General features: G+C 37.7%; 1 protein-coding gene across 1 annotated transcript in view; it reads right to left on the bottom strand.

Moving 5' to 3' along the window:
* txnrd3 (thioredoxin reductase 3) overlaps positions 1-14467 on the bottom strand; it is a 56868-nt gene that overhangs the window by 3580 nt on the left and 38821 nt on the right. Inside the window, exons 11-14 of the mRNA XM_069937435.1 lie at positions 12192-12268; positions 4997-5153; positions 2811-2918; positions 711-806 (exon numbers count right to left, since the gene is read on the bottom strand). Coding sequence (XP_069793536.1) covers positions 711-806; positions 2811-2918; positions 4997-5153; positions 12192-12268 — 438 coding nt within the window. The remainder of the gene's footprint in view (positions 1-710; positions 807-2810; positions 2919-4996; positions 5154-12191; positions 12269-14467) is intronic.

Here is a 14467-nt window from a genome sequence, read left to right as displayed (position 1 = left end):
TGAAAGAGGCAGAGTTAAGTGACACTTAGAAAGGTTGTCAGGCAAGCAATTCTAATGAAATGGAAAGTTCGCCTACTTATATGCAATGGTTGCGTGATATTATGTTATACTTACCATAAATTTGGAAAAAAAATTCGATAGAATATTAAAGATGTCAAAGTTGAATTTGACCACATGTGGGGCCCATTCATAGATTACTATCACAACTTGAAGATTTAGTTGTGTGGATGCTCTGAGGATTCTCTGTGTGATGTTCGAGAGTCGCAATTGATATATATTTTACAAACAGATATTTTTATATATTATATATATGTATAAATAATGTATATTCTATGAATTGAATTATGTAATCAGTTAGAAATCATGTAATTATGTATAAAGGGTCTTAATATTAAAATCAATAGAAATATTTTAAAAAGAAAGGTTGTCAGCAAGTGTTGGATTGGGCAAGACCACGCTGACAGCCTTAACTTCAACTTAGATATTCCTGGATGAACAATTACTATCCAGCCAATAGGTACCAGCTTGGCAGAATGAGTCAGATATTTTGCACAAGTTTATTTCCTGGTAAATTCTTCCTTGAACAACCCAATGAAATACAAGTGCACTACCTTAATGAAGAAGCAACTGATCTGTTTAAACTGCCTGCAGCAAATATCATACTTTCCCAAAAATTCTGGAGAATGTTAGGCTATTGAAAGAAAACTTACATTGTCCAGCTTTGAGCAAATCACCTTGCCATAACAACCATTCTTATCCCTTCCTGGTAAGACCCATTCCAGTGGCCAGAATATACTATGATACACCTGAAATGTGAAAAAGTAGATACTGACCACAAATGAAAAAGGAAATAGCAAACATTACAGAAGTTTCAATGCATTTAAAAACTGGCATGATTAAATGACACACTTTGAACAAGAAATGCTGAGATGTGGTATACCTCTATTAAACACTAACAATTCTGCTGTCCCTCAGTGACATTATCCACAAATTATATCTGCATATTTATTGATAATATCCAACATTCCTTCCAGTATGTATCTCACATCCCAGCAGGGTTCCCAGATATCAAATTCTATTGATGTTTCACCTTCTCCAACTCAGCACAGGAGGAAATAGGCAGCATTCAACACACATGCGATGGATTCCAACTTATGTCCTTTCCCCTTGTCAAGCCACTACCCAATCTGTAACGTCCCTTGTCTTTGACCACAATATACTTCTCCCAGCTCAGCACCAATGGTGTTATAATCCCTTCACCTCATCAGCTTACCACTTACTGCATCAATGAAATTGCCTGGGGGGGGGAGGGGGGAAAAAAAAGTAAAAAAAAATCGACCCAAAACAATGACCATTCTTTTTCTCCCACTAATGCTACTCAACCCATCCAGTTCACCTGCTGTCTTTTTAGTGAAATCAAACACACCTGCACCCATCAATGCCCCTCCTGAACAACCCAGTTCAGTGGGATTTCTTGAATCTATCTATCCAGTCATAACCAATGGCAATCCTTCCCAACATTCATTGCCCTGGACTTGCCAGGTCATCAACCTTTGTCCCCTTTGCTTCATTTACATATTGATCCTTGGAATCATCCAGAGATGGGCAAACTTGCACATTCCCCAACCTTCCCTTCCATTGATAACTGGCTCTCTCTCTCCATGATAAATACAAGTTGCTTTATTTTGGGAAGTTAAACCAGGGCAGGAATACACAGTGAATAGCAGAGCCTGCTGAATGTTGTAGAACACAATGACCTAGGGCTGCAGGTACATAGTTCCATGAAATTAGTGACAGGATGGTGAAGGAAGCATTCGCATGCTTGCCTTCATCAGATGGGCCAATGTGCACAAGAGTTGGGGACGTCACATTGCAAATGTACATGACATTGGGGTCACCACTGCTAGAATATTCTATACAGTTCTGGTTGCCATACCATAGGAAGGATGTGAATAAACTCGAGGATTCAGAGAAGATTGGCAAGGATGCTGCTGGGATTAGAGATGCTAGGCAGCATTATATTGGAATTCCAAGTAACAGGGAATAGCATAAGGAATAACTAAATTTCATCCCTCTCCCCGTTCAAAAGAGCATTTTCAATTCAAATTTAGAGCACCAGGCTTTTCAGTAGGGAGTATCAATGGAAAACCTCCATGTTTACTCCTTCACAAATGTTTTTTTCCAACTGAAAGTCACAAGACATTCTTCTAGTCCAGTAACAGGAAACAACCAAACCATTATACATTGCTAAAATAACCTTGAGGCATGGGATGATTACTTGGAAAGTAAATGGCAAGATGGTTTCAAACAAAGTAGCAAACCAACTTTTTTTGATATTTTAAACCATTCTCATTGGATCCCTCACATCAAAGTTGAGGGTTATTTGGTGATCTGGAATACAATTCAGAGGCACCAAAATGTCCTAGTTATAAAGAATAAGTCAGGCATCATATATTATTCACCCGACTTCACTACAAAAGCCTTTCAAGAACATAGAATAAGAGCAACATTCTTTTTCAAGATTTTGACTTCTTTTAGAAGCAACTGAAAGATCAGCCCTTGCTCAAGCTGGGCTAAAGTTCCAAAGCTGGATGAGGGCCAGAATGAAGTTGCTGGAAGAGCAACCAAGCATCCCACTGATCAAATACTAGCATTAATAGCTGCACAGAAAGGAGTTTATAATAAATGAGATCTCATTTTCTTAATTAAAATTAGCAGTTCAATAGCAATAAGAAATGAGATTCAGGTTGCTGTACAGAAGCTATGAAACAATGTTTCCATTTAACTGGGAAAATGTATCTGATTCCTACCTCAATATGTTCCTCGCCATAACATGCTTTTGCACTTTCCTCAGACAGCCCACAGCATCCATACTCCATAGGTGTAAAGACTGTTGTGCATACATTGACGTAGTCGCACTGAAAAATGAATAAGCAAACTAATGCACTACATGCCACTATTCAGCGTAATTTTAGTTTTCAATATTGAGAAACAATACAGTACACTAAGTTGCATTTTTGCCAATTTCTACAATTATTGACTCAAAATATTCAAAACTACCAAGAGACAATGTTTGCTTCATTCCAACTCACTAGATCCCACGCTTTTTCAACCATTTCACTGGAATATTCATTATACTGTATAACACCTGATAAAAAGTGAGTCAGACAAGGGCTGAGATATTAATATAAATAAAATTTAATTCATCCCTCATATTCTGTGTATGCCAGATTATCAGAGATTACTGATAAAGTACATTAAATATTTATATTTCATTTTTAAAATAATTCAACTTTAAAATATTTGACAAATTTGGTTCCTTCACCTCTCAGCCCATTCCCATAAACAGTGGCCAAAGGGCTATAGCTCTCAATTCAAAATGGTGCCTCATACCATAGACCAGACTGGTCACATGACAAAGGTACATCTTAATCTGTTCTATCACACTCAGAACCAAAATATAAGCATTCCTAGTATTGGTGAAAAATATCTCCTTAATCTCCTATCAGTAATGCTTACCTTCCCTACATTTCTTTAAGATCTCCATTTCTTGTTACTCCATTCTCAACCATGCTCTATAACTTCCTTACAAACCTCACTACTTCTCTCCTTCAGCCTTAAACTAATATGTAATATGCACGCGCACATGCACTCCTGTTCAATAAAAACTGTCCATTTGTGTGGAACAGGTTAGTGTGAGCTCTACCTCTGAAATTTTGTTGGATGTTACAGCAATTTATTATTGGAGTAAGAAATGTCCTTGACCTGTTTTTTTCTGTTGGTCACACAGGAGATAAAGACTTAACACTGCTCTCACAGAAGCCCCTTTCATACTTGCAAATGATCCCAGGAATTAATTTAAAGTGCCTCATGAGAAAGCAAAATCAGCTCAATGCCGGCATCAGATTACATCATCTCACGCTGGGGATTGACAGCCTCAGCCCCTAGTACAATCCCCAGCATCTGCAGACTCCGGCAAGCGTGAAATGGGTAATTGCATTGTGGGATTGTAATGACCCAAGTTTTTGTGTGAGTGCAGGAAGATTAAAATAAAGGTATAAACTTTTCCATGGGAAAGTCGCGGGGGGGGAGGGGTGGAGGAAGAGAGAGGAGGAAAAAATAAATAGCAATAGCAGACAATTTTTAAACAGTGTGAGAAAATTGGTAGCACTATAGTGTACAATTTATAAAGACCGTGGGGAAAAGGCAATGGCAAACCTGACTTCCCAGAATGCTGTGTGGCAGATAAACCCCTCTATGAATGCTCCATGCATACAGCCCTTTCTCTGCCGCATGGAATTCTGGGAGGACACCCCCCCCCCCGATGCTATTTGTAAATTGTATGTGATAGTGCTACCAACAGTCCCACGCTGTTTAACTTGTGCGCTATAGCACTCCAAACTTTCCCACACTAGATAAATTGTGTGCTAAAGCACTACCAACTTTCCCACCCTATTTAAAAATTGTCCGCTATTGCTATTTATTGCTTGCACTAAAGGTCCATTATAAAGGGTTATATAGGTTGGTACAACAACAATGGGCTGAAGGGCTCCTACTGTGCTTAATTATGCATGATTAATTTTGTTCAAATATAAGATCATAATATATTGATAAGGACTTAGGGCAGGTCCACCATCACACTCAGTGTCATGACGCCACCAGTAGAAGGTAGAACAGTCCTATCCCCAGGGATGGCTCCTTGCAACTGTGAAAGCATTCAGTGACCCAGTTAGGAGTGGTCAATTCCTATCCCAGGACACTGAACAGCCAATTTAGTGGAATGAAAGTGTGAAAGGGGCTTAAGGATCACAAACTTAAAGCTGAGGAAACTATTCACACACTGTCTCCATGCTCTCAGAATCTCAGGCTGATTGAGCTCAGAAATGAGTGTTTTGTTAGAAATGAGTGTTTTGTTTAACATTTACTTGACATAACCAAATGAGCATTAGGACAGATGTTAATCATACCAATTGTGCATTAACAAGCACCATCTTACCTTCAGAGTGGAACCAGAGTAGAGTCTGCGTGCCAGCAACTTCCCAGCTTGAATAGCAACCGGTGTCAGTTCCAATTTGCCATCAATAACATCCCCTATACCATAAATATAGGGTACATTGGTCTTTTCTTCATTGTCCACCAAGATTTTCCCATTTCTAGCAAATAGTAAAACAATGCAACAATCAAAAAAAACTTTTGGCTTTCTAAACTAAAGAAACTCTACAAATCTCTGGTAAGAGAGTATTGTGTTCAGTTCTGTTCACCTCATTATAGAAAGGATGTGGAAGCTATGGAGAGGGTACAGAAGAAATTTACCAGGATGTTGCCTGGATTGGAAAACAAGTCTTAAGAGGCAAGGTTAGCAAAGCCAGGACTTGTGTCTTTGGAACATAGAAGGATGAGAGGAGACTTGTTAGAGGTCTACAAGATTATGAGAGGCGTAGATAGGATGGACAGCCAGTACTTGTTTCCCTGGGCAGGATCAGCAAACACCAGAGGACATGTACAAAGTAAAGGGAGGGAAGTTTAGGGGAGGCATCAGGGGTAAGGTTTTTTTTTAAAAAAGATTCAGAGTTGTGGGAATGCCTTGCCAGGGATGGTGGTGGAGACCAAAACATTGGGGGCATTTAAGAGACTCTTAGACACATGGATGAAAGAAAAATAGAGGGTTTCAGGGTAGAGAGTGTTTAGTACTTTTTTTAAGGAAGGAATATATGGGTCAACATTGAGGGCTGTATTTGTTCTATGTACTAAAGCCAAAATAAAACTGCAACTACCAAAAAAATCCTCATTCCTCAACTCCAAAATTATCAAGACATTTCATGATACAGAACTTTATTTAAAGACATTTTACATTTATTCCCTTTCAAAATCCTTGTTCTGCCATATATAAAACATTCTATATTCTATAAGAATAGCAAAAAAAACCTGCTGAATATATTGGGACAAAATGCAGCAGAACAAGTTTAAAGAAAAGCTTTTTTTAAAAAATACATGATCCTCTTCAGGTTCTTCTTGGCACAATTTTTAATTCACAGGTGTTTTATATTGAAGTATAATTATTGGCAAATAGCCACACAACAAATGCATATTTCAGCATTAAAAAATCTTTTTCGCAAAGCTAATAAAAATCCCTAGAAACAATCAAGTGTTCAGTAGGAGCATACTTACAATTTAATCATTTCTTACCTTTCCATTTAATTCTGTACTTGTACTTTCTTAACTCACTCCCTCACATTCTACACCCCCCAAGATAAACTGAAAACCTTGTAAACTATCAAGGGCATTGGATAGGAAAGAAGTTTAAAAGCCAAATTTAATATGATTTTTTATTACCATCAGATGTTTATGGAAGGCCAGCATGTATCATACGTCGCTAATTGTCCATGAAGGTGTTTATCAGCCTCTTCCTTCAACCACTGTAGTCAAACTTTACCATTGCAAAAGAAACTCCTGACTTTAGATGCAACAACACAAGATTGAAGTGCATTTTCAAGTCATGATATTAAGTTTAATTGGAGGGAAAATACAGATAGTTGCATTCCTTGATGTTCAAATAGCATCTTATATGTGGTACACGTGTGGAGAAGGAAGCAATATTTATTGTGTTAACTAAACTGCTAATCACAAAGGCCACTTTACACTAATGATATTAAGATTGAATGTTAATGAGGCTGTACTCATCCAGTTAATGAAGAATATTCTGTCTTATTTCTGATGTGTTGTAGAAAGGCTTTGAAAATTAAGGAAGAGAATCACTCACCAATTAACACTGACCCACAGTTGGATCAAAATTGGGATCAAGGCACGATAATGATGAGTTTATTGTTATTTACATTGTACAATGTACTTCTGCACCTAAATTCTTACTTGCAGTAGCCAAACAGGTACTTTTGTAAAAAAAATACATGGCATACATAATTAATAAAAATAATAAATACAAAATATAGATAATAAATATTCAAAGTTACTAAATTGGAAGTGTTAAAATAGAGGAGAGAGGCCTTTTGTGGTGCCAAGGTACTTAAAGTTGTGAACTTGTTTCAGGATTCCATTTCCCAATATGATCCTACAATATGGAATCTCAGTTTTCTTTGATATTACCATTACTTCAGTTTTCTTTTTGTTTAAAGTTAGGCCAAGTCTTTTGTTCTGTGTCAATGGTAGATACTAATTTCTGTAAATTTACTTCACTGTTTGCTATTTGTACTGTATCATCTGCATAGCGAAGGTTGTTGATACTGTGTCCTCCTGTACTTATTCTAGGTACGTCTTGTATGGTTCTCATGATGTTTTCACTGTAAAAGGAGAACAGGTCTGGTGATAGAACAACCTTGTCCGACTCCTCGTTTTATTGGCTGATATTCACCAACCTCATTGTCTATCTGTACGGCTGCACACTGTTGCCAGTAGAGATTCCTGATTATTCTTAGATCTTTTCTGTTGATAGTAATATCTTTTAAGCATTTTCATGATGACTTGGTGTTTCACTGTTCCAAAGACTTTTGTGTAGTCAGTGAAACAGAAGTATAGGTCTTGTACTTCCATTGACCTTTCGATAATATTCCTGAGAATATAAATGGCATTTGATCATCCCTTGCTTTCGACAAAGCCACATTGTTCTTCACCGATATCTGGTTTAATTTTGTTTCTTATTCTGAGCAGGAAGATTCTAAGTCGAGTTTTTGTGAGGTGACTCATTAAACTAATTGTTCTGTGTCATCCACACTCTATTTCACCCATTTTCTTTGGCAGTGCAATGAATACGGTCTTTAAAAGGTCTTCTGGTACTTTGCCACTGTTATATATTCTATTCAATATGATTGATAATTTCTCTACACCAAAATCTTCTAGTGCTTCATACAGTTCAACCGAAATGTTATCTAGTCCTGATGATTTCCTTTTTCATTTTCTTCATAGCATGTTCCACTTCTTCTTTCATTATTGCTGGGCCCTCATCGTTGTAGACCCATCTTTTGCTTTTATACATCCTGTTCTTACCCCACTTTTCTTTGAATTTGTGATCTCTTTAATCTCGTTGTGCACACGTTTACTGTTGGTCTTCTGCAATTGCTCTATTAATTCATATTTGTCCTTAAGCCATGCTTCTTTTTCTTCCTTGCACTTGGTTGTTATCTGTGCATGCAAGGATACGTAGGCTTGTTCATTTTCCTAACATTTTCTTCTTTGTTCCATAATTTTCAGAATTTCTTCTGTCATCCATTTCTTTTTTTTTTCTGTTCTTTGGGAATCACCTCTTGTGCAATGTTGTCTCTGAGGTTTTTTCCATTACTATTCTATAATAGTGATGTTTTGTAGAGCCTTGAATTTGTTCTTCACTGTTATTTGGAATTCATTTTTGAGGTCACTAGTTTTTTCTCAAAAGTCCTAAATTCAGCTTTGCTCGACTCTTGGTCTTTTAAGCTTTCTAAGTCTCAGGTACATCATACTGATTATTTGCACAAGATCATAGTAGCAGTCTGTACCCGGATATGTTTTCCATGATTTCAGAGCATTTCTATACTTTCTCCTTCTAAGCATGTAATTAATCTGGTTTCTGGTGTTATCCCCTGGGATCTTCCATGTCCATAATTTTCTCAGGTGTTGCTTGAAGATGGTATTACCAATTGAAGACGGTATTACCAATTATATAACTTTTTTCTGTGGTATGAGGTACTGGAGTATAAATAATTCAAAAAAAACCTCAAGAAAGAAATCAGGAAGACAAAAAGAAAACAAGAGGTTGCTTTGGCAGACAATGTGAAGCAAAATTCTAAGGATTTCAACAGTTATATTAAGAGCAAAAAGATAGTAAGGGACAAAATTAGTCCTCTTGAAGATCAGAATGGTCAGCTTTGTATGGAGCCAAAAGAGATGGGGGAGATCTTAAATTACTTTCTTTTCATCAATATTCACTCAGGGAATGGGCAGAGTTGTGGGAAGTAAGGGAAAAAAAAAGTGAAATCATGAGACCTATACAGATTAAAGTGGAAGAGCTTGTTGTCTTAAAGCAAGCAAGGGTGGATAAATCCCCAGGGCCTGACAAGATATTTCCTTGAACCTTGAGGGCAGCTAATGTAGAAATTGCAGGTGCTCTGGCAGAAATATTTAAAATGTCCTTAGCCACAGGTGAGGTGCCAGAGGATTGGAAGGAAACTCATGTTGTTCCATTGTTTAAAAAAAAGGCCCCAAAAGTAACTCTGAAAATTATAGACCAGTGACCCTGATGTCAGGAGAAGGTAAATTATATGAAAGTGCTGTAAGCGATCAGATATACAATTACCGGTATTTGGATAGCCAGAAACTGATTAGGGATAGTCAACAAGGCTTTGTGTGTGATAGCTCGTGTTTAACCAATCTTGGAGTTTTTTTTGAGGAGGTTAACAGGAAAGTTGATGAAGAAGAGACTATGGATTTTGTCTACGTGGACTTTAGTAAGGACTTTGACAAGGTCCCAAGTGGTGAAGTAGTGAACTGGATTCAACAATGGCTGGGCAAGAGAAGCCAGAGAGTAGTGGCTTCTCAGATTGGAGGCCTGCGATTTAGTGGTGTGTCTCAGGGATCAGTGCTGAGACTATTGTTGTTTGTCATCTATATCAATTATCTGGATGATAATGTGGTAAATTGGATCAGCAAGTTTGCAGATGACACTAAGATTGGAGGCGTTGTAGACAGCGAAAAAGGTTTTCAAAACTTGCAGAGGGATCGGGACTGAAAAACAGCAGATGCAATTTAATGCAGGGAAGTGTGAAGTGTTGCATTTTGAAATGACAAATCAAGAAAGGACACACACAGTGAATGGTTGGGCACTGAGGAATGCAGTAGAACAGAGGGATCTGGGAATACAGATACATAATTCCCTGAAAGTGGCATCACAGGTGGATAGGGTTGTAAAGAGAGCGTTTGGCATATTGGCCTTCATAAATCCAAATATTGAGTATAGGAGCTGGGGTGTTGTGGTAAAGTTGTATCAGACATTGGTCAGGCCAAATTTGGAATATTGTGTGCAGTTTTAGTCATCTAACTACAGGAAAGATATCAAATAATATAGAAAGAGTGCAGAGATTTACTGGGATGTTACCCGGACTTCAGGAACTGAGTTACAGGGAAAGGTTAAACAGGTTAGATCTTAATTCCCTAGAGCATAGAAAAAAGGAGGGGAATTTTTTTTGGAATATTTTATAAGTTTTAACCACCAAATAAAATTGGCAATACTTTAAAATAGTCGAGGGAAGATTTGATAGAAGTATTTAAAATTGAGGGGGATAGACAGTAAATGTATATAAGCTTTTTCCCACTGAGGATAGTTGAGATACAAACCAGAGGACATGGGTCAAGAAAGGGGAAAAATTTAGGGGGAACATGAGAGAGAACCTTCTTCACACAGAGTATAGTGGGAGTATAGGCTCAATTTTAACATTTAAGAAGAAAAAAAGAATTTGGACAGGTATATGGATGGGAGAGGTATGGAGGGTTATGGACTGGGTGCAGGTCAGAGAGATGAGGCAACAAAAAAAAAAAAGGCAGAAGGAGCCTACTTGCATTGATTACTTTTCATCAGAATTTGGCCAGGTTAGAAATCAGAAACATTCTGAGCTGGCAATAGAGATGTGAAGATGACAAGGAAATTAGACATTCCTTTTACTCTCTCCGCACAACAGTGGAACTTTCCTTCAGTATTGCATAGAAACAGATGCTTCGAACCATCACATCCACTTTGACATTTTGCCCTATCTACACCAATACCATTTGTCCTCATTAGAGCAGAGAGTACAGGTCATTCAGCCCACTATTTTATGCTGACCTACATAAATTTATTCCACAATAATCTAATCCTTGCATAACAAATACCCATAACCCTCCATTTCTCTACTTGGGTGGAGGAGGAGACTGGTACAACAGGGACATTTAAAACACTCTTTGGCATATGGCTGTATGAAAAATAGAGAGTGGGTGGGTTAGATTGATATGGAGTAGGTTTTCAAGATCAGCATAACATTATGGACTGAAGAGCCCATACTGTGCTGTACTGTTCAATAAAGTTCATACAGAATACCCATAATCAGTCCTTCCCTTCAAAATGAACACAAATACTATCACTGGATTTTCTCTAATCATTTCCCTAGCACTGACAGCATTACCACTGACAGTTTATGGTTGCCTGGTTTAAGCCTGCTGCCCTTAATAAAGGGACAACAGTAACCATCTTCCAGAACTATCTTCTGGTAAATTGCCTGCAGCAAAGAAATTCTTAACGTCTCCATAAGGCCCCAGCTTTCTTTTCCCTTGCTTCTTATAGCAATCTTTGAGGTTTAGACATTCCTTTTAGCTACGTCATATACCCTAGACCGGCAGAGGAGTCCTCTTCTAGGGGGCCATCCTCTGTGATTGAGCGCTGAGCTTCAGGAGGGACGCACGTGGACCTGTGAAGGGTGATGCCTGCCTAGCCAGCCAGATCAGCCGAATCATTCCAAGCGATCAATGGGGTGACAGATGTTGCAGCCAGATCACCCTCACACCCGGTTCCTATAGCAATCTTATATTTTCTTCATCCTCCCTAGGGATTAATCAACCCTTGTATGTTTCATAAAACCTCCACCTTGTGACATACTCAAGACTTCTAATGTACTCCTCCCCGAACACTATCTTCTATTTTCTTCTCTTTGATTAATACAAACCAAAAGCATAATGTGGCATCACCCACATTTTCTGGCTACCTACACACCTATTCCTGGTTATGTTTTTAACAAGAAAATAGCCTAGTTGGTGTAGTGGAGTACATACTGAGACTGAGCATACAGGGTTTTACCTTTGTTGGAGGGATCTCAGAATTGAGTCAATTGCTCAATACAAAACAAAGGGCATTGATATTTTATTGTCTCTTTTTTTTAAATTCAACTCCAGTACAAAATCTCTATATCAGTTTCCTCTAATCCAGTAAGAATGGGCTAGATACTATGTGGAATGCCAGCATTATAAACAGCAGGTTGTCATCTAGTATCAGTAGTGTTCATTAAAGATAAAAGCAAAACAGGAAATAATTCTCAGAATTATCAGCAAAATTACAAAATGTCTATTGAACATGAGTGGGTTAAAAGAAAACTATCTTTTACATTTATCTCCTGCATTTCACAATACATCTACCATTTGCAGACACTTCAATTACTTTTATGGAACTTTAAAAAAAATCTTACTTTTCATTGATAATAACACCAACTTTCTCTAGGCCAAGATATTTGGTGCAAGCATCACGTCCCACAGCAATTAACACCTAAAGAATAAAGTTGTTATTTGTTAATAATTAAAATATAACTAAAATAGAAGTTGGTGAGTTGAGGAGAGGAAACATATCAACATTGCAAGGGAAGCAGTTTTGAAGGTTCAGAAATGCATAAAAGTGGATAAATCCCTGAGGTCTGGCCAGGCCAGGCGTATCATAGGGAAGTAAGAGAGGAGATTGATGGGGTCTTTGTAGAGATTTTTTGCATCTTTGTTAGTCACATACAAGATACTAGAAATCTGCTGTATAGCAGATTTTTTTTTAAGGGCACAGGAATAATCCAGAAAATTACAGATTAATAAGCCTAAATCAGTGGTGTAAAAATTATTAAAAGGATTCTGAAGGACAGAATTTATTTGCATTTGCAAAATTAAGGACTGATTTAAGGTGGTCAACATGGTTTTATGTATGGGAGCTCAAATTATTTATTTTTTTTAAAAAGAGATTACCAAGAGGATTAATGAGAGCAAGACCATAGACTATCTCCATGCTTTAGCAAGACCTTTAAAAAGTCCTGTATAGTAGGCTGGTCCAGAAGATTAGAACTCAAAGGAACCAAGGTGAGTTAGAAATTTTTTTTTTTTTTTTTTTAAATTGGCTTGGTAGTAGGACAAAGAAGGTGATAATGGAAGGTTGCTTTTCAGATTGGAAGCTTCTGACTAGTGTAGTGCCTAAAGGGGTAGAAAGATTGGCAGGGATTGAAGAGCCCATTGGGGGTCTCAGAGACATTCTTGGGAAAATTGAATATGGATGGAGAGGAGAAGATGTAGCTAGTGGTGGAGGTCACACTAATGTTGGCAGAAGTGCTGGAGGATAATGTGTCAGATAAGATAGGTCTGCTTTTCATAGATTAAAGGAGGCTGAGACCTATTATTGAGGTATATAAAATTATAAGAGGCATAGATAGAGTAGATAATGAGTCAGCTCCCTATTAAAGGGGTGACTAAAACCAGAATCCATAAGTTTAAGGAGAGGGGAAAGAGGTTTAAAGAGGATCTGAGGGATAACTTTTTCCCATGCAAAGGGTCATTATCTGGAATCCGGTCACAGGGAAAACAGTACATTTTAAGAGGCATCTTGACAGGTTTTGAATGAACAAGGCATAGATGTATATAATATTAACGCAGGCAAGTGGAATTTAGCATCGACAGACATGATTGGTAGCATAGGCATGTTGGGCTCAATGATCAGTTTCTATGCTGTTCAACACTGACTGATCAGTTTACTCCCAGGATAGTTTACGGTCCCTACTCCATCTACAACATTCAGTCAGATTGGATTTACTTCCAAACTAGTGAAGTAATTACATTTCAGAGTTTAATGGAAAATAGTCAAGTATACTGTTTGCAAAACGTTGAACTACGAGTTTAAGCTGTCACGCCATCTTGAATAATAGTTTGGCACAGGCTAGAAGGGCCAAAAGGCCTGTTTTCTATGCTGTTATGTTCTATAGTTCTCTGCCAATGAAAACTGAGCGTTCTTTGCAAAAAGTATCAAATTACTTTTTGATTATTATTCATGAATTTAAAATTTTCTGGTTGCCTAAGACACACTCTTACAATACCTAGTACACCTGCAACAAGAATCAAGAGCTGAAAAGACAAAAAGTAAAACAATGTAAACAAAAATCAATATTGTTGTCCACATTATGTAAAGTTCATTTTAATCATTTACAAAATTTAAATTTGAACCCTGGTCAGTTGCTGATGCTGGTAACAGTGTTGCTGTCATAATTAACCCCCCCCCCCAATTTTACAGATAAAGCCTTACTAATATACTAATAAAGACTCTTAATAGGCAGTGATAGCGAGACACTTGAGAGTCTCCCCAGCATCGAGCACCATTGGCCGGCTCTTCATCCTGGGCGACATCATTTTACTCAAACATAACTTTATTCCAACAGCTGCTGCAGGCAGGGCACAACCGGGGCGCTCCGATGGCTGAATATTTTCTCCCATCTTTACCAAGGGTTTATGTGCTGCTTCGGAGCACGTTTACTTTTTCAATTTTAAACTTTAATTTACATTTTTATATTATTAAATTATTTTTTTGTTTTCCTTTTTTGCCAGTTGCTTGAATTCCGGATAACAGGGATTTTACTGTATTCCACTTAAGAAAAGCCAAATTCAAACCAACTTTACAGTAACATCCGCACAGCAAACTGGTCTCACTTTCATTCTTTTAAAACAA

Source organism: Narcine bancroftii, chromosome 5 (genome assembly GCF_036971445.1).
Source record: "Narcine bancroftii isolate sNarBan1 chromosome 5, sNarBan1.hap1, whole genome shotgun sequence".
NCBI classification, from domain to species: domain Eukaryota; kingdom Metazoa; phylum Chordata; class Chondrichthyes; order Torpediniformes; family Narcinidae; genus Narcine; species Narcine bancroftii.
The sequence above is the reverse complement of the archived record's forward strand: the minus strand, read 5'-3'. Positions and strand labels throughout refer to the sequence as shown.